This window comes from Betta splendens, chromosome 22 (assembly GCF_900634795.4).
Source record: "Betta splendens chromosome 22, fBetSpl5.4, whole genome shotgun sequence".
NCBI lineage: Eukaryota > Metazoa > Chordata > Actinopteri > Anabantiformes > Osphronemidae > Betta > Betta splendens.
The window spans coordinates 9777170-9800016 of NC_040900.2; the positions used below are offsets into that span (position 1 = coordinate 9777170).

The 22847-nt window shown below is 42.9% G+C and overlaps 2 protein-coding genes and 1 long non-coding RNA gene across 11 annotated transcripts; 1 reads left to right on the top strand and 2 right to left on the bottom strand.

Moving 5' to 3' along the window:
* Positions 1-352: 352 nt before the first annotated feature.
* pgrmc2 (progesterone receptor membrane component 2) lies at positions 353-5640 on the bottom strand. Its single transcript, XM_029139161.3, has 3 exons — positions 5250-5640; positions 3055-3210; positions 353-2020 (listed from the first exon to the last, which is right to left on the bottom strand). The coding sequence occupies exons 1-3, from the start codon at positions 5590-5592 to the stop codon at positions 1923-1925; spliced, it is 597 nt and encodes a 198-aa protein (XP_028994994.1). The 5' UTR covers positions 5593-5640; the 3' UTR covers positions 353-1922.
* A 1093-nt stretch (positions 5641-6733) lies between these two features.
* On the bottom strand, positions 6734-22628 carry larp1b (La ribonucleoprotein 1B). Of its 8 annotated transcripts, none has more exons than XM_029139103.3 (20): positions 21874-22628; positions 19063-19124; positions 17616-17672; positions 17070-17301; positions 16279-16443; positions 15835-15960; positions 15586-15754; positions 14517-14661; positions 14242-14419; positions 13547-13734; positions 13187-13261; positions 12548-12907; positions 10804-10915; positions 10512-10681; positions 10224-10330; positions 9664-9824; positions 9431-9575; positions 8712-8821; positions 8285-8412; positions 6734-8087 (listed from the first exon to the last, which is right to left on the bottom strand). In XM_029139103.3, exons 1-20 carry the CDS (start codon positions 22190-22192, stop codon positions 7818-7820), a joined length of 3279 nt encoding a protein of 1092 aa, XP_028994936.1. In that variant the 5' UTR covers positions 22193-22628; the 3' UTR covers positions 6734-7817. The 8 variants fall into 8 exon arrangements, with proteins under 8 accessions (XP_028994936.1, XP_055361928.1, XP_028994937.1 ...); XM_055505953.1 differs by having other exon boundaries at positions 9664-9821; positions 10804-10918; XM_029139104.3 differs by having other exon boundaries at positions 10804-10918; positions 17076-17301; positions 21874-22627.
* LOC121201970 (uncharacterized) lies at positions 9480-14455 on the top strand. 2 transcript variants are annotated; one of them, XR_005897219.2, is made up of 4 exons: positions 9480-9619; positions 10500-12694; positions 12833-12951; positions 13561-14455. It is a non-coding gene; the product is annotated as an uncharacterized LOC121201970 (long non-coding RNA). The 2 variants fall into 2 exon arrangements; XR_008693731.1 differs by having other exon boundaries at positions 10500-12951.
* Positions 22629-22847: the final 219 nt, after the last annotated feature.

The window sequence follows — 22847 nt, forward strand, 5'->3', positions numbered from 1 at the left end:
ATCAATAATGCTTTGGCTAATTTAACTTAATTTTACTCTGAATATACAGTATGAAATATCTACTGACCTGTTTGTATTTGTATCAACGCTTTCCTGCATTTACCCGTGCTTTTTTGCTTCTCTGCAGCATTTGTACAAGCTGAGTATTGCAGCACTAGTACGCAAATCTGAAGCTTTTCGATTATGGTGTTAGAAAAATTCTATGGTTCTGATCATGAAAATGAAAATCTCAAATTCTAGACATCTCACAACAATAGAGATTTGTAGAACTCCAGATGATGTCCCCTAATAAACATTTCACAAACGCTGCCCAAATAATAATGTCTCTAAAAGCAAATAAATTACAGACGTCTTCAATTATTAACCAAATTGATTTATTATGCATGAACAAATCCCTTCCTGCCTCTGTCACACAGACTCTCACACCCACACACACACACACACACACACCCACACACACCCAACATTTAAATACACAACGTGGTGGGAATTCGGCATAGCTCACTTTGTTGTTGCACATGCTTTAATAAAATGATAGATATATTTACAGATAAGCAACATCTCCGGAAAAAATTTGCAAGAACAGCTCCCGGTCCCGCCCTGCAGCACTTTGCAACGCTCCTTTTTATTTAGGGAAATTCACCCGCAATTAAAAAGAAGCGCAGAACTGAAAGAAAAAAAAGTAAAAGAAAAAAAAAACAAAAAAAAAAAAACAAACACAAACCATGGGGTTTTTGGCCAAGACGACATAGCATTATACGTATATGGAGTTCATCAACTACATAAATATGGCAGTAACACTGAGTAAGTCGTACGGTCTATTTACATAGTGGGGAAATATTAGTCTGTGCATGGACGACTGACAGAACATATGCCTTCTTTAAAGTCTGGGGAATCAAGTCTAGGAAAAACCAACACCTCCATTCCTCCACTCGCCTCCTCTGACTGACACAACAAACAAAATAAGGCACAATTAATACTTGGACCATTTTCAGGGGACTCTACAGACTTGCAGCTGGCTTGTGAGGCATGTAAACAATTGATTCGATTGATTCCGACTGCCTTATCACTTTCCCTTTGTTTCTCAATCGATGATTCAGTCCATTTGATGTGACTCGAAACAGGTTTTAAATGGAAAGAACCTTTGACCCTTCCAAATCCTCCCTCCCTCCCAGTAATGCTACTCAACAAGTACAATCACATGGTGACAAACAAAGAAAACTAGTAGTGCATACACTACAAACACAACAGGAAAGTGTGACGTCCACTAACTGCCTTTGGTTAGGCCACAGCACTGCTCTCTCAACACAGGGAAGGGAAATTATTTTTTTTTAAAAAGAAAAAAAAAAACAAACAAACAAAAAAAATAAAAAAAATAAACCCCACCATGATTGATGAGCTGTCCAAAGACGAAGCAGGTTCAGTTGCGATGTGACTAAACCAAAGATAAAAGACAGAAATCGGTTTTCCCACCCCAATCCACTGATCATCCTGACCAGTGCGTTCCTTTGACTACCTCCGATCAGCCTCCGCCCAGCGCTCAGTGGCGACCACGATGACCACGTCCACCCCTGGAGAAGTGACGAAAATATTCTGTGATTTTGGTTCATACCCATCTAATGGCACAACCTGCCTCCTCTCCCAGATGTGGTTGTTGAAAAAAGCCCCTTATCAATAGTTTCCAATCGCTTTCTTGTGGCGGTGATCTTTGTAAGATGAATACAGAGGGAGGTCTGGGCACTGAGACTTGAGACCTGCCCTTACAGAACAGCCATGGCACCGGACAGATTCAGGAGGCGAATAGTTTTGGGAGTGGGGCAGGAGAAGGAGGTCGCATAATAAGGAAGAGGAGGAGGTGGTGTGGGGGGCGGTCTGTCGCAGCTATTTGGGGCTCCTGGCTTTGGTCGATGCGATGGAACCGCTTAGTCGTGTTTCAGGTGGTCTTTGATGTCCTCCTCATCTGTGTACTCAGACGGCTCGTCGCCAGGCTTCAGCAACCTCCCAACGTAATCATATTTTTCTGGAAGGTAAGTTAATAAGGAGAGATTAGATGTAACTAAATAATAAAATAAACCAGGCTAAGACCTTCTCCTCCCCACCAAACTCACACCTAACCATGTTACTACAGATGTGTCAAACACTTATCTGTTTGAGCTCAGGCATTTAATCATTTGATTCACACCATAATAGCAGCATCTTCAAAATCAACAGAAATAATTATTCCATCCCACAGTAGTTACAGTTGCTACCAGTGATTGCAAATATACGCACGACAATGCTTCCAACCAGAAATAAAATAACTGAGCCGATAAATTGCTGAGGTTTTCTTACATGAGTTAATCAGTCGCCACCCTGTGCCACCAACTTCCAGAGCTGCGAAGTTTTAAATGTGTTTTGTGCATCCTCTATATTTATAACAAACATCTAGAGACTTTTCATTTCAGTGAGCAGACACCTGAAATTGCTTAATAAGCAATTCTGGCTAAATTACACACCAGAGTCAGTAAATAACCTAATCTGAGAGAGACTATAATAGATTTAATGGAAACACATATTTCAATTGTTTGTTTTCATCTTGTTTGAACTGAGCTCTATAATCTGCACATTTGGAGCACAGAAAAACCCCTTGGATTATGACACAGCAGAATGTGATGTGGCAAAACTATTATAAGACTCCCTGAAGTGAGGGCCTTGGTTTCCTTTCAGTTTTATTGTTTCCTGTCTTGACTGCTTTTCAGGAGCCGTGGCAGCCAAAGGTATGTTAAGACTCCAACATTCAAGTCCCAGGATTAACGTTTGTTTTAAGAGATAGATATATTTCAATAACTCTACTCCTAAATCTTTATATTTGGTTAATCTATTTTACAAACCCAAAGAAGTAAAGAAAATCCTAAACCTGTCCTTAGGTTTTTTTAGTCTGACTCATCTGCTGTATACTGTATGCACAAAGATAAATGCATGCTGAAGCATCTGTGAAATAAGAGCCAGATCGATACCTGAGGAGCTTTATCTCTGGTGGAAACATTTTTTATGAGCGTCAAAAAAGAAGCCTACCCATGAACTGCATCTCCCACTCCCTCACGCTCTCCATCTGTACAGCGGTGAGGTCTGACAAATCGTCGTACTCGTCCCTTAGGGCATCTCTCTCCAGACAGAAGGTGGCCAGGCCTCTGGAAGCATCCCGGCCGGCAAAAATGCCATAAGGACCATCTGGGAAAAAAAGTAGATTATGTAAACTTTAGATTGAGATTTTATAAAATTTCACAAACAATCATCTCTGATCCCAGCCTCTGACTGAGGCTGGGATCAAGGTGTCTGGGGCCAGTGGACACGCTAGTCAGTTTCCTATCCTGATTTGGCGCTGCTGTTTCACACTGTTTGACAAGAAAAAGGTGACTGAGCTGTACAAAAAACAGTTCCAGCCAAGCAACAAGTTAACCAGAGTCTTTTATCTTCAGGTCATGCGACAGACGTCTGGTCCCGAAAAAAAAAAAAAAAAATCAGGCAGGCTCTTCTGTTTATGCAAGCAATTGTTGACTGTGACTAAGCAAATTGCTCTGAGATGCATCTGATTTTATAGTTTATATTATTAATTCAAGTCAATTGCTGGGATTTACTTTACAGTTTATCATAGCAAGAAAATGTGTTAAACATTCACTTGCTCAAGATGCAACTAATAAACTGAATATCTGTTTTTTCAGCTGATATGCAATTACAAATATTTACATATCTGACTGCATTACTTAAGCCTGAGGTAAAACCTTCAAATGCCTGCACCTAGCCCCCACTCTTTTTTATATCTTTCGTCATTCTTCAGTAAGACATCATCTGACCAGCATGTGAACACTATGCAGGCCCTAATTTCTTCTGCTTTTCTGTGTCAGAATGCCACAAAAAATACAGTCTAACTTTCAAAGCATTCCAGAGTGTGTGACTCCTTATCGCCTTAAAGATTAGATGAGCTGTTACCTTGCATAACTAAACTATCGAGCATTTTACACATAGACTGCTAATCCCACGTTACAAAGCCTGAGCTCAGTAAAGGAAACACATCCCCCCTTAAGAGTTATTTTCTATAATTAGATTTATTAGTCTCAACAAAAGAACAAACTACTGAGCCAGGCCTGAGCCTAGATAATGTTTGAACAGCATGGGTGAGCTGTAAATGACAGCTGCAGAGAGTCTCCTCTACCTAGCAGCACAGGACTGCAGCTCAGTTATTTTCGTTACTGCTTAATATTTAAGTCTATAAATTGTCAAAAACAAAACTCAATGTACCTCTGAGTTACTCATCCTGAGTAAACATCAACCTTTTGGAATGTTTTCAAAACGAAAACCAAAACAGCTCATTACCACTTTACAAAAAAGGAAGGCTGTCAGTGCTTTTCATAAGCAACCAACATATGGATTTATAAGTTATGCTTCTAAATGTGTGTCACAGTTCCGTGGGCTGGACAGATTGAGGCCCACTTGGCTCGGTGCTGCTGGTGTGAATAGCAGATGTGACACATGAAGCTGCTGGGAAAGCTGCTGGTTTGAATAATTATAGTTTATTATAGAGGTGAAGGGAGAGTCAGCCAGGTCAGAGGAAATGTAGAGCAGCAGGAAAGCTCTTAAATGTAATAAATGAGGCGCACTGAAAATATTTGCAGCATCTGCTCTTATTATATAATATATTACACTGTAAAGATACTATTTATCTGTATATATCCTGCTGTAATTAAAAGGTCCACATTTGCACATTCTATGATTAACCTATCGTTTGCAAGTATAATTGCAAATACAACGATTAACACGCGTTTTAGTGACGTTGCTGACTGAGTGGAGTAACGCAGGGTGAGTCTCACCACTGTAAACATGTGGCAGCTCCAGACCAGACAGCCAGACAGCGCACGTCAACCAGCTAGCAGCAGCAACATGCTAGCAGGCTAGCGGGCTCAAACACCGCACCGTAGCCTTGGCTGCTGATCGGAGGCGTTCTGCTATTGAGGAGGACACGCCTTTAAAGTTCCGAGGTGTTCAGGCATAACGTGTGCAACGGCGACACTCATAACAGCCGTGCTGGCTAGCCAGCTAACAGCTAGCGCCCCATTCACAAACACAAAGCCAACCGCTAGCTAGCTAAGCTAAGCTAAGCTAAGCACAATGATTTGCGCCCAAATTTTGATTCAGGACAACTCACCGCACGCGGGCATATGTCACAGCTCACGCCGCGGTCACCCCCCCTCATTCACCCGCCACCCACTCACCTTTCCCGTAAAACTTCTTGCCGCTTGTCACGTCGAACACCTTCATGTTGACAGCCATGAGGATGCGGGGGTTCTGGAGCCCGTCGTACTCCCGCAACTGCTCCAGAGTGAAGTCCCGTCTCCTCATCTTGGGAAGCCGCGAGGCCTCGTCGCCCTGGGCCGCGTCGGAGCCGAGCCGCCTGCCCCACCGCCGGTACGCCACCAGGCATACGGCCACCACTAGAACCAGAATACTGATATTCAGCAACATTCCACCGAGGCCGAGCCCGTCCGACTCATCCGCTGCCCCCTGCGCGCCGCTTGTGTCAACTGGTCCGCTCGAACTGTCTCCATCGTCCGCCATACTGCACGGTTAGCGCCTACCCGCCCCTGGACAGATGCTGCGTTCACGTCCTGTCGGGAACAGCGCGTCCAGTGGTTGAAGGGGAGTACGTGGTGTTCTCAGTGAGTGTTTAATATTTGCTTTTCTTTCTCGACTCTATCTAGTCACAATCCCAAAACCCCCTGTAACTTTAGTGTTAAATAACTTGTAACTCATTTTATTTTGTAAATAAAGCTACTTCTCTCTATCCCACAGTTGAACGATACATAACATGGTTGTTGTGCAAATACTGTAAAAGTGACTTGATAAACAGATGAGTTGGTATCACGTCTGGTAAGTTTACTTTCTAACTTTCTGATAAAAACAAGTAACTGTTTCTTCTTTTCTACCCTGCTATTACAAAACAGTGCATTCATTATCATGTTAAAACAAAGTAAGCTGTACATATAGACATTTGTAAAATGGCAGTAAAAGTGACTTATAAAGAGATAAAGCATGAACGCTAACATGAGCAAATAAATAAGCATACACAGAACGAACACCCATTTATTGTTTGCATTGCCTATACATGGTATTTATATCATTTAAAACCTTTCAAATATATAAAAAAAACACTGCTGTGTGCGCATTTATCACTTGCGCAACAAACCTGCTTTAGATTCACTAATTACTTTAAAGTGGAGTTTCCGAGGAATACGTGAAGGCAGCAAGTCACCGCCCACCTCGCTGCTGATGAATTTTGGCCGTCTGTCGGGACCCGTAGCAGAACTAAGAGCAAAGTATTTAAAAATGTGACGTTTAAACTAAAATCCCAGTAATGAAACAGATTGATGGTCATATAGTGTGTTTAATTATGCATTTCTAAAATAAAACGCATGTTTTTGTTATAGTTTTGTTATGGTTATAAACATTACCATGTGTTGTCTGTTTAGCTGTTTATTATTTTACTATTGCTACACATTCTCAATTTCCCTGCTTGTCATCAAGCCATTTACACGTTTGGAGTTGACAGAATACAAATGCACTTATTGGTTTGTAAAGACAGACAAATTTCTCTGAACTGCCATTGGCAACAAAACCCTGCAGATCAGGCTTGATAACTTTACCTCTGGTTAATGAAGGGAGGAACCCACAGAAGAACAGACCACACAAACTCAAATCATACAATCAGGTGTTATTTTATATTTTTTTTTTCAATTTTACAATTTAACAACATGCACATTATCCTAAAACACTCAAAAACCAAACTACAGATGAAATAAATCACTTAAAATCAAAATAATAATTGAATAACAAATGTTTTTTAAAGTATTTACATTTTTTCTTTAAATTCAACTCTAAATCCTCTTAAGTCCATTGGTGAAGTAAAGGGTATGATTCAAGTGCTCTAGAGCACAAGCTTCAAACATGATATGAATTCAAGCTAAAATATTTTGTAGTTTTACGATGCGAACTCACACCCACAATGCCAGCAGAAACATTTTTTACTTATTTATTATATTCAACAGCAAAAGCCAATAAAACTGCAACGCTTACCTTAAATCAAGTAAATGGAAGAAAAATAAAACAATAAATTATAGTAATTCTGGGTAAAAAAATGGACTGAAAGTAAAGCTTCCCAGATCAATTTGTTATTATTTCTGTAGGTTTTACTTAAAAACCAATGTTTAAGTTTAGCTGTGATGCCTGTCAGTCAGACTTTAGGCTATTGGGTTAAAGCAGCAGGATTGGGGATCAGTCCTTCACAAATTCATGATTCAGTTTTGATTGTCTCTAAAAATGCAAATGTCAGTATTGAACCCCAAATAATCAGATGGGAAACAGAATATGGACCATTTTGTCAAGTCACCTCCAGTTGTCCTGATGTTACAGATTAAGGCACACAAGACTATCTGCAGTGTCACTTATATTGGCAAACTAGAATCACAGTCTAACAACTCTTTACAGATTGTGGAAATCAACAAAGACGTTGACAAGTTTGGCATCTGTGAGAATAAAAGGCAAAATGCAGGGAATGCATTTTTTTCTTTGTAAACCATATGAGCTGTCAGGCGACAGGTTCATGCTCGCTGCCTATGCTTGCTTTAAAATGAAATGCACTGATAAAATCTAATTCCATCGACCATGCTCCGTCTCTTCATACCAAACAGTTTGCCGCTGAAAAAGAGCGAAAGCTAAGCTCATAGCTGCTGCTGCTGCCTTGCTCTGCGTCTCCTCTATCCAAAGTCACACGTCATCAAGCAGCTTCATTTATTTGATGCAACTGTTTCCTTCTTCCCGCCTCTAGACTCTGTCTTCTTCACCTGGGCAGCAGCTCCAGATGCCGTCTTCTGGCTGTTGTATTTGGGCATGTTCTGTGTGGCAGCAGCGGCGGCAGGCTGAGGTGCGTTGCTGGAGGATTTGGAAGCCTGCGCAGGCTTTGAGGTAGTGTTGGAAGGGTGTCGCCGACGCCTCCCTTCATCCCCAGCAGAGGATGAGTGATGTCTTCTCCTGCCTCCCTCTTCTCCCATTGGTGGCTGTGGGCCAAGTGATCAGGCAACAGGGCCACAAAGACAACAGGTCACCAGCAGCACTTGTATTATGGGTAACATTTGATTCTAAATTTTATTTTAGAGTAAATGATTTAACTGAAAGCCAACTATCGACTAGTGTGCCAGTAACTAACATGCGACCATCAGGAAAAGGTTTTCAGTAAAAACTTTCCACCACTTACCACCACCCTGAAGTCCTCCAGGTTCTTGAACTGGGAGAGATGTTCCTGCAGTTTTGGGTCAATGGACTGGTTCTTCATCTTTGAGTATTTCAAAAAGGCCCAGAACTTCTCCAGTCCATACAGCTGACCTGGAGCAGGGGAAATCAAATTGCATCAGAACTGACTGATGGGGACAAAACCCACAGCCTATTTGACATCAAACTCTCCTTTCAATCAAATACACTATTATAGAATTATTGCTTTTTTATTAAGAGCATTTATTGAAAATTCATAGTTTAAAAAAAGATTAAAAGATTAACCACATTTAATATATGGAAAATAGGGATTTTATTTTTTACTCCCTCATTAGGGGAAAGTCATCTTTGTGTGATGTATTAGACTAAAATTCTGATATGCAGCAGCTGAGGTCTGGTAGAACTTTAATTACCTTTCTCAAAGTCCCTGAGAGTTTCTTCCTGAAAGTCCTTGAACAGATCTAACCTGAATCTCTTCTCCAAACCGTAGCTATAATATCTGAAGAGACATTCCAGTCCGTACCTGCAGAGGACAATAAATGTTTACCTGGCTTCAAATGAGGTTTCCAGACTTGATATCAATATACATACACACAATAATATAGACATGCTGCTGCTCTGCATGTTGACCTTTGCATATCAGCCATTTTTCCGAAAGCATCCAAGATTTTACAACAGCAACAACTGACTGAACGAGTTCTTTTACTTGACTCAGTTACAGCTGGTAGGGTTCTTCTGCTCACACTGCCTAAAGCTACATCCACGCCCACTTCACCATGCAAGGCTGAGCCACCCACTTATTTAGAGAGGAATGTGGGTTTGGCAGGAGTGTGAAGGCGCCTCTGGCAGATACACAACAATGTCACTGTGAGTCTGTTAACCCTCTGGAGCTGAATAGTGATGTCACAGTGCTGCTTTCTGCAGAAACACACCAAGGGATCAGGGACCCCTCAGTAAATCACACTCACAAAAGGAAAGTGTTATGTTTTAACTAATTTGGAAGACCTATTTGGAAAAATATGTATGAACCAAAATGGAATGAAGAGTTAAAGTTAAGCGGTACTGCTAAAATAAATTTCTTATGGAGAATCTAAACGAAAAACAAAGAAGGTTGTTGTTTGTTTCTCCTCACCTGTAGTTTTCTTTGGCATCTTCCAGCGCATACTGTTTGAATTCCTCATACATCTTCCTGTTAAAGTTGTCCCTTAGGAAGAAGGACCAGAACCTGAACAGAGTGTTCATCTCCTGAGACTGGCCAACTCCCAAACGTTTCCTCTCTGGAAAAAAAAAACGATCCAACCTTAATGTTTACAGTGGAGAGGTGAGTATTAATACAGTCTGCATGTAACAACTGTTCTCATGTACCATTAAGGCACCGTCGGCGGTACTTGTGATATCCTTGTTGGGTGAAGCCGTTGTCCCTCAGCAGCTCATGGGATGGATGCCAGAACTTGGGCAGAGACTGTGGGGTGCAGCCATAGGTTCCTGTCAATGGTGCACCTTCTGAGGGGGAAGCGTTGGAGCTGCTGCAAGAGGAGGAAGGATAAAAACTGAGCAAAAGAAAATTCACAGAAAACATTGTGTGTGTTCCAAATCTAGAAATAACGAATTGATCGGTTGTAGGGGGAATAAAGGCACGTTTGTGTGTCCAGTCATGTGCAGATGATGCTGATTGGATTGTGATGTTAGTGTAGTTCGCCAAAAACCTCACTTGTCAAGTGACTGGATGAGGTTGACTTTTTCAAACACTTCTTGTTTGATACAGAGAAGTAGAAAGGTCAACCGTGGCAAACAGAAGAACAAGAAAAGGGCAAGTGTTACAAAATGACTGGTGCGGGAGGGAAGTGAGCAGTTTGTGTTGTGTTCTCCTCCTCGTCCCATTTAAAGCAAGTCAAACGTGCTGCTGAAAACAACATCTAACCAACCTGATGGATGCGGAACGCGGCCGGTGTTCCCGAGAGTCCATCACCCAGCCAATATGGGCCTCCTGAGGGGGGTTTGAACTGTGGCGGGTCTTCTTCTTTCTTGGCGTCTGGAACAGGAAACAATCATGTTCATTTTCAGCCATTACATTGTCACATAAGACGCAGAGAGCAGTGTAGAGGATTTGGATGTGTCTTGAGTTTAGATAACTGCTCATTCATTCAACTTATTCTTTTCAACTTATTCACAGTGCTTATGTTTTCTGCTGACTCGTGCAGAGGGAAGCTGACCTGTCCATCAATGGTGCCACTCTCCTTCATGACCGGGTAGAAGCGCGGCGTCTTGTTGGGATCCTGCCGTCCAGGGGTGCGAGGTGTTCTGGGGGTTCGGGGCTCGTGAGCGATGGGTGACTCTGCGACCGTTGTAGGCAGAGAATGGGCCAGTTCTACTCTACTGTCCACTAAGATTTAAAACACAACAAACATTAAATTTATTATCTCTTATTACTTTTCCATTACTCTGATTATATAAAACAAGCTTGGTCAACAGAATGCTCTATTTGAATAAAACCAACAAACTCACCTGGCATTGGAGGATTAGGGACTTCCTGGTTCGGGTCAATGGGCACTTTAGGGGCAAGTGTGTCAAACTCATCTTTACTGATGACACTCAGCTTCTTGAAGTTTTCCACTTCCTGCTGGAGTAGCAAAGAAACAAGAGTTTTAAAACTATTTGGGAACTATTGCACATTTACGTTTATTTCTATGTTGTGTTACGTTGCTACACTTATGAAAATATAGAAGCTTGAGCTGAACTCCAAGCAAACACTACTTCACTGCTTCATCTCATTTTTATGAAGAAACTAAACTATAGTAGAACAAACACCACACTGCCCTGTTGCATGACCACGTAGATAAAAACACACAATCTGACCGTTCAGGCTGTATAAAGTGATGAGTGTGCAACACAGCGGTAAACATACTAGATATGCCAGCGCGTAGGCCTGTGTGACACACAGCAGATGTGCAGCGTACTTTGAACATTACACGTCAGCGTCAGGTACAGGAATGAAAAAAAAAAAACAAAAAAAAAACACCATGATGATGCCGTGTGTGCCCAGGCAAGACATTTCCAAATTTCCCACCTTTGGGGACATGACTGACCACCTTTGACCACAGAATGAGCTGACCACGCTGAAAACCACCAAGAGGAGACACAATTGGCAGCTCTGCAATTTTTAGCTTGTACAGAGTAAATAGAAGTTTAATCAATAGCGTAGTTACGAAGCGCAAAATTCAATATTTTCCTTCCAAGACGCCAAACTCTGTTTACAAATGCAGAACAAAAAAATAACCAATCAGGAGTATTTATTGCTTTGTTATGCATCGTGTTATTTGATAAGTACGAATCAGGCACCACACGCTGAAACACAGAAACTCTCTGGTTTTGACTGTTGCTGCTATAAAACCCATTGGTTAATAATAAGGCAAGTCATTCCAAAATACTCACTTCCTGTTATTGAAAGGAAACACAGCCAAGGTCAAAGCAGAAAGGTTTAATGAATTTTACTTGCTGGAGCCTACAGTTAAAACAACAGCCCTTTATTAAGCAACACAACTCTCCACAGCAAAAACTTAAACTGAAACCTCTGTACTGCTCTGAACTGGATTCACATCAGTCTCTCGTGTGCATTCTTCCCTGAGGCCTGCAGTTCTGTTTGTGTTACACAGTTTTAAAATGTTTATCCATATTACTGTATGTTCAAGCTGTTGTAAGTTTCACTAGCATGCAAAAACAACAACTGGCCAACTGTAGCACCATCAAATAGTGTCTGCATGTTCTTCTGTGCCCAGTTCAAATCAATCTTTCTTTTCTTTGCCATGGAAATCAGGTTAAAATTGTAATGACGTAAACCCTCAAACCATTTCTTTGAGATACACTTTGAATCGGTTTCTTGTCTGTAGGTCATGAAACCTGATTATCATGTGGTATTTTAGCTGACCCATGTTCAGGCTTGACTTGACACACATTATGCATGTAAATTACTGCACTGGGTGTCGATTTTCTGCCTCTCTGATCTGCAGGATGCCTGATCCTGAACATCTTTGGCTCCCTGAACTAATGGGATATTTTTCTTTATATGTGCACAAAATATCAGAGCGATAAACAGCAAAGATCTTTAAGCATGAACTCTGTAAACGCTACTCTACATCATCATATATAATTAAATATTATTTTATATTACTATTATAATATATATTATATTAAATTAGACTTTATATTATTATTAGAAAATATTGTATGATATGATGGTTGGTTGCCTTACCTTGCTATACTCAATTTGTTCCTCTCCCTTCCACAGGTCTTGTTCATAGTAGTACAGCCCGTCGTTGATGGCTTTGGCCAGATCGGCGGTTATCTTGGCTCGGGACTCGTGGTTGCCTGTCCGGTCGCCACCAGGGTGTTTACGGAGGTGAGGAGGGGTCTGGGTGACAATAAGGATCTTGTTGACATCTTGGTCGTCCAACTCGTAGTCCGAGTCGTCCTCATCTGACCAGACAGTGAACTTGTTCTTCTTTGGAGCCATCTGCTCCATTTCTTCATCGAACAGGAAGTCCAGCTCCTCCTGGTCAGGCTCAGCTGGCAGAGGACTCTGGTAGGTGGGAGGTGGTGTCTTCCTGTCCCCCTGGATGACACAGAAGATAAGCATATTCATCATGTCGTATGTAGGTAGGCATCGGTACGCTCTGTTATAACTTTAGCTCTTACCAAATACCATTTTAAATAATGTATTCATTTGTCCTGTTCCTACAAGAAGGGCTTTCATGTTAGCTCATTTATTTACAGAAAATGTACACAGACATTGTTAAATGAACAGCTAAATTGTGACAATAAAACAGATGAGGAGCATAAAAAGGGAGGAGGAAAAGCTGAGATGGGCGAGGAAGCGCAGGAGGTACTCAACTGCAGAAGGGGGTCGGTCAGGTTGAAGCACCGGGGGAGGACAGGACTCGGCAACACACACATCAGAGATGTGCTGCTGAGCAAGAGGTGAAGGACACAGGCAGGAAACAGGCAGAGGGAAGGGAAGGAATAGACACATGATTAGAGGAGCATAAAACAGAGAAAAGGTGATGAAAAGCAGAAAGGTGATGGCAGAGGGAATCAAAGATGCAAAAATGAAAAAAATGAACGTGAAAGAAACATGTTTAGAGTGATTGTGTTACACACAATGGGATTTCTAAAATAGGGCGTAACACCGAAACTATTCTTCCATTAACTAACAGTGTAGTTTGGCATCAACATCCAGAGGCTAATGAGGTACCTTTGTCTTTCCAGGGGCCTGTCTGTGGCGTTTCTCCACCTGGATCCACGCATCTGGGTCAGGTTTAGGCGTGGGGGCATCTTTAGGGGCGTCTGTGGCAGAGAGCGACTCCTGGCTGGAGGAGCCGACATCAGCAGAGTCCTGCAGCTCAGCAGACAGAGGAGGAGTCTCCTTCACAGGCGATGAAGCTGAAAGAGTCGACACATCAGACACACACAGCCTTCAGCGCCATTTCATAAAATCACACCGCTCAGCTCTCATTTGGGTTAGGTGGTGATAAAGTGCACTGCTGAAAACATCTTCACTAACAGAAATATTAAAAGAAATGTGGAATATGAGCTCTGATTGTGATTTTGAGTTTCTGGATAATCAATAAGAAACAGAAGTTGTAGTCCTAGTGCATTGTGACCTGGGCTCTGGTGGAACTGGGGCATGTTTATTTACACTGTATGCTGTGACTGGAACAAAACAAAACTGCAGTGTCAGTAATTTGCTTTTCCAAATCATTAAACTCGCCCACTCCTCGGCCAGAGACTTTGAGCTTTTTGGTAGCTGTGAGTTTTTTTTTTCTTTTTACTAAACTGATGTGCTAAACATACTGAAATTGTCAAATACCATGAATATATGCTAACTATCATGTGCTATAGCGTTTCGTCACATTTCTTTCATCTTCAAACATTCAGTTAAAGACTGACCAGAGTTTGTGGAACTGAGGGTTTGTCTTGGAACAAACTCAGGGCAGTTGATGAGCTGGGTGAAGTCGGTCCGAGGGGAGCCCACGATGGGAGGGACGGCGATGGGCCAACGCTCTGGGTCAACTTTACAGCGAACCCTGTCGTCCACCAGCTCCACCTCTGTGCTGCTCTTCAGAGCCTGGAGACATTTATAATAAAAATATTTTTTCTCATATGTGATACGTGTGTGAATGTTATGACTTTCACAGCTTTCTTTGGTGTCACTGTGGCTCTACCTCTATGATGAGGCTGATGTCGGTTGTGAGGGCCTGGACTCTGTGGAAGCCAGCAATGAGAGAGATGGGAAGGAAGCCCTGAGTGTCCATTTTCCTCCTCAGGAAGAAATCTCGTTCCAAGTTGTGGTGGCTGAAGTAGTACTCACTGGAGAAAGACACAGGAGACGTTTCCAAAAGGGTCAAAACTGAAATTCTAAATTTCAAACGTCTCTAGGATGTGTTTGAAAATGAGCCCATTTCTAGACATTCAGCACAGATCTCTGCTGTCATGGGTGAGGAACAACCAAACCAAAGAATTTAAAAACAAGATTAAAAATCTGACCAAATATGAAAAACTATTTAATATGGTTTTTGAAAACAGAGCCTGACGAAAAATGTATTTATGTTAAGTCATTTCTTTCAAAAAGAAGAATCCTTTCACTGGAGCCCTAAATCTGTAGACTGGAAAATCTCTCTGTCTATTACTTGTCACACCACTTTAAAGTCACGCTCGCAAGGCCGCGTGCACACACAGACACGTCTCCTAGTCCAGCTCAGCCTGCAGGCGGTGGGTAGTGGTTGTTTCATGTGGCGTAATCCCGGCTGAGTGAGCAGCCTGAATAACATTGAGGGAGACGAGAAAAGGAGAAGACAAGAGTGTCTCCACTTCCCGATGCGCGCGCTCTCCCCTCAGCCTGCACATAATTCATCCCGTCCTTTCCAAGGCACGCAGACTATATTTAGGAGTCTACCTCAGCCTCCACCACTCTGAATGTGCTGCTGTAATGAGGCCAAAGCTGTCAGTCACACAGTAAACGCAAGCTGCCCTCTGCAGGACACACTCAACCCTTATCGGTCAGCCTGGAAGTGATGGTAGTAACAACTTGGACCAATCCACCTTGACCTGTTTGGCTAAAACCTTTTATCGCACTGATATGACTGACAAGACCAAAAAGAGCCAACATTAAATGTGTTTGTAAAGACATGAACTAAATAAGTGCTTAGTTACATTTCAAAACATACAAAGGTGTGTCAAGAGGTTTACAGCAGGATGCAGGAAGAGTCTTGAGGACAGTTGTTGAATACTCACATTTGGCGTTTGATGTATTCCTTTAGAAGCTTCTCATCCACTGTGTACATCTGCACCTTGTTGCCATCGTCGTAATAGTAAACCATGTTGGTCCCAAACTCTGTGGGGACCTGAGCGGAGCCATCAGACGATCGAGAATCACGGAATATTTGAGTGTACTCATAACGGCCTGAAAAAGTAGCACAAACCCAAAACAGTCAGACGAGTTCGTCTTTACAGTCAACATCGTCTTCCTTCCTGAAATCATACCTCGTCCGCGGCCTCTACCGCGTCCTCGACCCTTCCCCCTGCCCCTCAGTCCTCCACGGGAACTCCCGCTGTCACTTCTCAGGCTGGACGCATCGTCCCCAAAGTCCCGCGGCTCTCTCCTCCAGCCTGTGAACAAAACAGTGTTTTTTCCACATTTATGGAGGCCGTAGATACTTGAAGTATTCGATTCCAATAGCTACTACTTAAAACATTACAACTTTTTTATTCGTCAGCCATTACGCTGTAATACATGTCTATCAAAATGCTTTTCATTCAAGCACGCTTTCCATTTGCAATGCGTTAGTAAGGAAAAACCCTCGCAAACTGGTAGGCAATCAGTTAGAGTGAACATGTAATATTCATGCAGTGTGAGATCAGAAGGAGGCAGAGAGCAAACAGATACTGAGTGTATGAACAGAGAAGAATTCGCTGCTGGACACTTACTCCTGCTATCATGTGCCCTGCTATTATGGAGCATATGATTTGGCGACGTGGGGTCAGGCAAGTCACCCGTGGGCTCTGAGTCCAGTGTCGGGCCCTCCACAGGCATCTTGTCGTTGTCCTGAGACACTTCCTCCAGCGGCAGAGAAACCCACTTACGTTTGTTACCTAGCGATGATTGCACACCGAAAACAGAGCTTCAAGAGTTTTGTTTCAAATCACTGAAAAGAAATTGTGGAACCAACCAAAAGCATCAGCTAAACCAGTCATTTTGCGACTCCAATGTAATGTCCACCAGTGACTTAACGTCAGTGTAATACTCTGGCGGTTGACTAATTTAATTTTGGAACAAAACTCTTTACGCAACTCTGGTTTATTCACCATCATGTCTCCAATGAGCTTGGAATTAAATTGGTGCTTGTTTATGTCGTTTGAATAGAGGAAAGAGCAGGTCAGCAGTTGTGAGACAAACAGATAAGCATATCAAAACATGCACCACTGCACCAACCACCAATTGCCGTCCATCTTACCACAGGTACATACATGCTCAGCAAGGAGATGATACAAATCATCACTGTTCAGTGAAAAATGTGCAAAACTCCAGATGTTTAGGCTCATAAAATTACTTAAACCTCACAAACATATTGAAGTGTAAGTTTTGAACCAGCTGACAGTTCTGGAGATGAACGCTTTAAAAAGACAGTGATGAAAAGTGAAATCATCAAACTGAATACGACGTCGGGCCAATACAGAGCATTAAAACATGCGACACCCACAAAGAAAAGCAGCCTCACCCTCACCTCCTCTCTTTTTCAGGCCGGCGCTGTTGGTCTCCTGTCCGGGCTTCGACTCTCCATCCCTGGGCAGCTCCCCCAGCAGGCTGGGCTGGGACTCCTGGTTCTCTTTGCTCTCACCTGGGTCGTGGCTGCTCTCTGATCTTCTCTCGGGTCTTTCCCTCCTCTTCTCCTTCTCTCTGCGTGAGGAGGGAGGCTTCTTCCCGTTGTTGTTGAGGACATTTTGTTGTTGCTGCAACGAAACAGTCGAAACACAGCAAAACCTTACATCAGCATGCCATCTAAATACTACAGTATGTTCCGATACATACATGCACCTCAATATTGGTTTAAGCACAGCTTGACATCACCATTTCAAACCTTTTAAAAGTAGCCAGGACATGTTGCTTGACTGAATTTATACAACTGAAGATGCAGCAAACAACTTTTATACCATCACTGCTGGGTGTTTAAGTGCTCCATCTAGTGAGCAGACACCAGAAAAGCATTGCTGCATTCCAACAATGTGTTATTGCCATCTAGAAGCATCACACACACTTGTCATACCTCTTTGGCCAGTTCACCGGGTGTGGGCCAGTTTGTGATATCACTGAAGTCACTGGACTGCAACACGATGAGAAAAGAAACAGACATTAGCTCAGGCCCAAACCTGTTGTGTTCACATTGTGTGGTCAGGTCATGTGGCGTTCAAGTGCCCTCCTGGTAGAAGAGGAAAAGGAGGTCAATGCTCCATCTGTGGGGAAACTGCAAACAACCACGATAAACAGGCAGAGTCACTTTCCACAGCCATGAATGTTGTAAATTTGGACAACCTGATATGAGATCAAGGTTACACAGGCACGGGTTTGAATTGCAAGGTGGGCCGAGAAGGTAACGGAAAACATGATATCCGAAAGAGTGACCTGGTTGTTGCTGTGCTGTGGATACAAGTGATTTGATGGAAAAGTCTGCTTAAGGGTATTTTGGCTTTTATAACAACTCTCGCTGTTGTAAGTGCACTCACCAAAACTTTATTTCCCCCGTGTTCTACAAATCTGATAGTCCCTTTGTTTGTTTAAAAGTAAAGCTCAACAGGGAACATTGACATTCAGAATTTTACTTAACTTATTGTGACATCATAAGTGCAAGTACTTTCCAGGGACATCCTGGAAATACCCCACATGAGAGACACATACATAAGTGGTTACCAGTCGCACAACGTTGTCTCAGAGAGGTCCATTAAGAAAAACTAAAGCTGACTTTGGTAAAGCAGATTAACTAGTAGTTAATGACAGTGGTTTTGATGGTAATGTGTTGACTTGACAGGTACTGTATGAAGGGTCTAAGACTCTTCTGTGCTGCTGCTCTGGCTCATTTAAAGATCCTCTACCAATGCTTCCCCATTTTAGAACCATTATTACCACCAACACTTGCAGCTTATTAGTACTAGACAAAACCTGTGCAGTCACATAGTTCAGACCTAATTTCCCCAAAACTGATAAATAAGTTCTATGTAAGCGATAATGTTCAGTTTCTGGTTGTTGACTCAGCTTATCCTCAAGGCTGCAGTTTGTGCTGCTTTTTGACATAGAATACTATTTAAGTAGATCAGACATTGCCATTAACATTTTCATATTTAATATCATGTGGCTTCTGTACTATTAATTTCACACAATGAAAGTGGAGAAACTGGTTAGAAAAGTAATCACAGAACGTAGAAAGCACTTTAAAGTAGCCGACATCCCAACACCACATGTCAGTTTCCCAGCCTGCGTGTCACTACCTGGGAGAAATTACAGTGATGAAATAAACACGCTGGTTAATTTGTCATGGCTCGTTAAACAAACAGCAAACTTATACATTAGCCTTAAGATTAAACATCAGAAAAGAAAGGGAACAAGTGGTTATTTAGTCATGGTTAATTATTAAAGGAACATATTACATCTGTCATCTGCATTTATTTGTATGCCAAGCAGTAAAAAAATGGAATAAATGAGAAAAAGTAAAGACTTACCTTGCTGGTCTTTCTCATCCTGGTCTTGCTGGCACGGACGACTTTCAGAGCATTTTGTTGATCTGCAGATACAGAATCAATAAGTGGCAGCGGCATTATTACACCTGACAGCACAGGCCTAATGCAAAGGGTCTCGTCCCTATTTTACAGTCTTGATGCCAGTGAACAGGCTGTGGGCCTGGGAGGTTACTCAACACTGGAGGTAAAAAGCCGAGTCATCTACTCTTGCATGCTCAGCCGCGTTTGTGCAGCACTGGGAATGTGTCTGTACAGAATGAACAAATATCCTCCCCCCCAGACGCTGGCTGCTCATCTAGTTGCGAGTGTTTTGGGTAGAGCCACACTGTGGCTGCGTCTCCACAGGCCGCTGCAGGCTGGGAGTGGCCATCTGCAGCCCGACGGTCCCTATCGCTTACCAGGGGATGGTCGGATTGATAAGAAGCGCAGGGCAGCGGCTTCCACATGAATGGGTGGATGTCTGATGTCAGGCATCCACCCACAGATCTGGTTGTACAGTAACACTGTAAAATGATGCCTGTGCTCCTGCCAGAGTGGAGCACTTCAAATATAGCTCCCCTTGGTCACTCTGTGACCCACATTCACACCAAGTCAGAATTCAACGAAACTACTGTTGTAACGTCAGAGCCAAACACATAAAATGAAGCTACGATATGAATCAGTAGTTTTATTAAGTCCTTACACGTGAAGAACTGTCCTGATAGTTTGAAAGTTTAAACTGCACTTAAATGACTTATAAGTTAACTGACTGGTCAGTAATTAAAGTAAATATCTGCTCATCAGTTAATAAGATTGTGCAGCATGCAACAATTCTGGACACAGAATGAAAGAATAAAAGTCCAAATGCAACTAAGCTATCACTGAGTCCCTGCTTTGAATCTATCTAAACTATAGCCCCTGAGACCTACACTTCCCATGTTGCAGCAGGGCCTTCTATCCTGTTTGAACACGCACATCTCCCAACAATAACTACAACTCCACGCCCTGGGTTACACAAAGCTTTTAGTTGTGACACAAATGACTCATTACTACTGGACTGCTGGCTAGTAAACAACGCATCGAAATCAACAATAACTGTAGATTTGGCAGTAAATCGATACCGAAATTTAGAACAAGTGACAGCACTTGTTTTTTTTTTCCTCCATTGTACTACAAGCGCCTCAGTCGCCGACAAAGCCACTGACTAGTGTCAGCATATTAGGTCGACAACAGTAATCTGAGGGTGAATAAAAAGTCAGATAATCAAGAACGAGGTCTGGACGACCAAATGTCGTTATGCAAACGGTTTATCTCGGCTTTGGGAATTAAAAAAAAAACACACCTAACACTTAGCCAAGTAATGGAAGTAATGGAAGCACTGGAAATTATCTTTGGTGGCAGCCTTAATCAACCGTTTAAGAAGCTATTGACATCATGATAAGCTTATGTAAATTATTTAACAAGCAAAAATGTAAACACAGTCAGTTTCAGCTTCATTAATAGAAAGATTTTCTTCTTTTCTGTTTTATATCATTGTAGTTTCGTGTTAGATTTCATCTGACAATGAGACAAAACTAACAATGTACAGATGCCACATTGTGTAATAAGTTGATCTTAAGAGCTGAAATAATTAGTCAACTAAAAAAAAGACTTTGCCTTATCTTCAGTGAGTTTAAAAAAAATACCAAACATTCTTTGGCTCCAGCTTCTCGGTTGTAATGATGAGATATTTTAAGTCTGACTTAGGCAACAGTTTTGTTTGTGCTGCTTTTACCTTGTTGGGCAAAACCAAACAAGAGAGGCATCAAATGGGGCTGGGACATTATGATGAACAGGGTTTAATAATGCCCAATTAATCAACCCACTAACAATACAAAAGTCTATTGATTCAGCCTTTTCTCTGTTATATTAATAAAATATATTATTTGGTGGATGCTGGGCTGTTCTTACATCTAACACGTATCTTGCCAAAACTGTGGCCTTTAAAACTATAAAAACTGAGAATAGTGTGTTCACTTTCGATTTCTACTGCATTTTTTAAATGTCTATGTAGAAAGTTCAGAGAGATAATGGTCCATGACTTAATTGTCTATGATGAAGCACAGTCAGAGCCACGCAGAGTAGACACACTGATTAGTCACAGCCCCTGGCTTCTCTAACGTTTACACCTGTCCAGCCACCTTCCTCGCATACTTTGCTTTCACTTGTTGCAGCAGAGAACACACTAGTGGGAGGAACTGCGCGTAGCCAGGCTATTGGACATGCAAAACGTGTCTCTACGGTAGCAGGAAGCGTTAGCCTGGCTGCTTTAGCTTCTCCACCCCGAGTCGCCCCTGCAGCACAATCCTGAGGCTGACTTTGGCCCGGATCGTGCCCCCCCCCCCACCCCCACCGGCGCTGCATTTAACCGACGCTGTCAGTGACATTTCAAATAAGGGAGAAGCAGAGGGACGGCTAACTGGTAGAAGCTAAGTTACAGGCTAAAGAAGTAGCAGTTGTCAGTAATCAACACGTGGTGCTCGCTCGAGAGCAATCCGAGCACAGAGGGGGATGGGGAAAATATGCTACCATCAACACCTCTCGACTGGCCTGACACTCGCCTTTATGCGCCTCATTCGGCTTTTTAAAAACCAAAGGGCCCAAGCGAGGGTCGTGCAACGCGGGCGCACGCAGCATTGCCCCGTAGTGAAGCTGTCAAAATGCTGCAGCAACGTGCTCAGCTGTGGGGGAGCGGCGTGGCGAGCTGCGAGCGTGTCGTCAAGTTCCCTCACCACACACGCAAACTATCCCGTGGGCCAAGTTAAAAAGCATCACCTTTTTCCTGGGAGCTGATGTTGGTGATGGGCACCCTGCCCACGGTCCTCTTAGTCCACGCGTTGACTTTGGGTGGCGGAGCTTCAACAACCTTCCTCTTCACCGTCTCCACCGCCGAGTCAGCGGTGCTGCTTTGGTCGTTCTCCTTATCGTTTTCCTTGCATTTCTTGGCCGCCTCGGGGCCGTGGCTGTCCTGTCCGTGTTCATCCGCTCCGTTCTGCTCCTCGGACGCGTTGTGGCTTTTTTCCTCCGCTCCTCCACAGGAGCTGGCCGCTGTCAAACCTAGATCAACCTGACTACACTCAACCTCTGTGGACATCCTGCTAGTTTCCTAACAGCGCGCGGTGTTAAATCCAGTGTGAAGTTTTGGTCCTAAATCTTTTATCCCGAAGAAAAATCGCAGAGTAAAAAGGCTAAAAGGGGTGACTACATCCACAAGTTGAAGTAAACAACTTTTGGGCTGGACCTCGCTAGCCAGCTAGTTAGCCAAGTAGCTCTTGTAGCTAACTGTTAGCTAGCTAGCGACCATGCAGAAGTCAGCGAGTCCCGAGCTAAAAGTTACCGTTTAACGCTCCGGTCGACAGTTTCATATGAACAAGTAGTTACTGCGGACTCTGTAGTCGGTCACTATGCAAACGCCACAAGCTGAACCACTTCACCCCTAAGTTCCTGTAACTTTTTTCTTTGATTAAACTACAACTGTGACCTCCTCCCCGTCTGTCTCCCGTTTCAACTCCACGCTAAGAGCTCGTGTCCCTCTGGCTGTAAACAGTGACGGCGCTGCCCCTGGTGGCCACACGGCGGTACTGCAGCACAAACGCCCCACTGCCCCCACTTTGTCTCCGGGCTCGTCAGGTCCCAGGAGAACTGATCGCAAAACAAAAGCAAAAACACAGAATGCATTCAAGACATGCCTTATATTGCCAACACTCTTCCAACATTCTGCCAGCCTCTATTCTAAATCGGCCTATGCC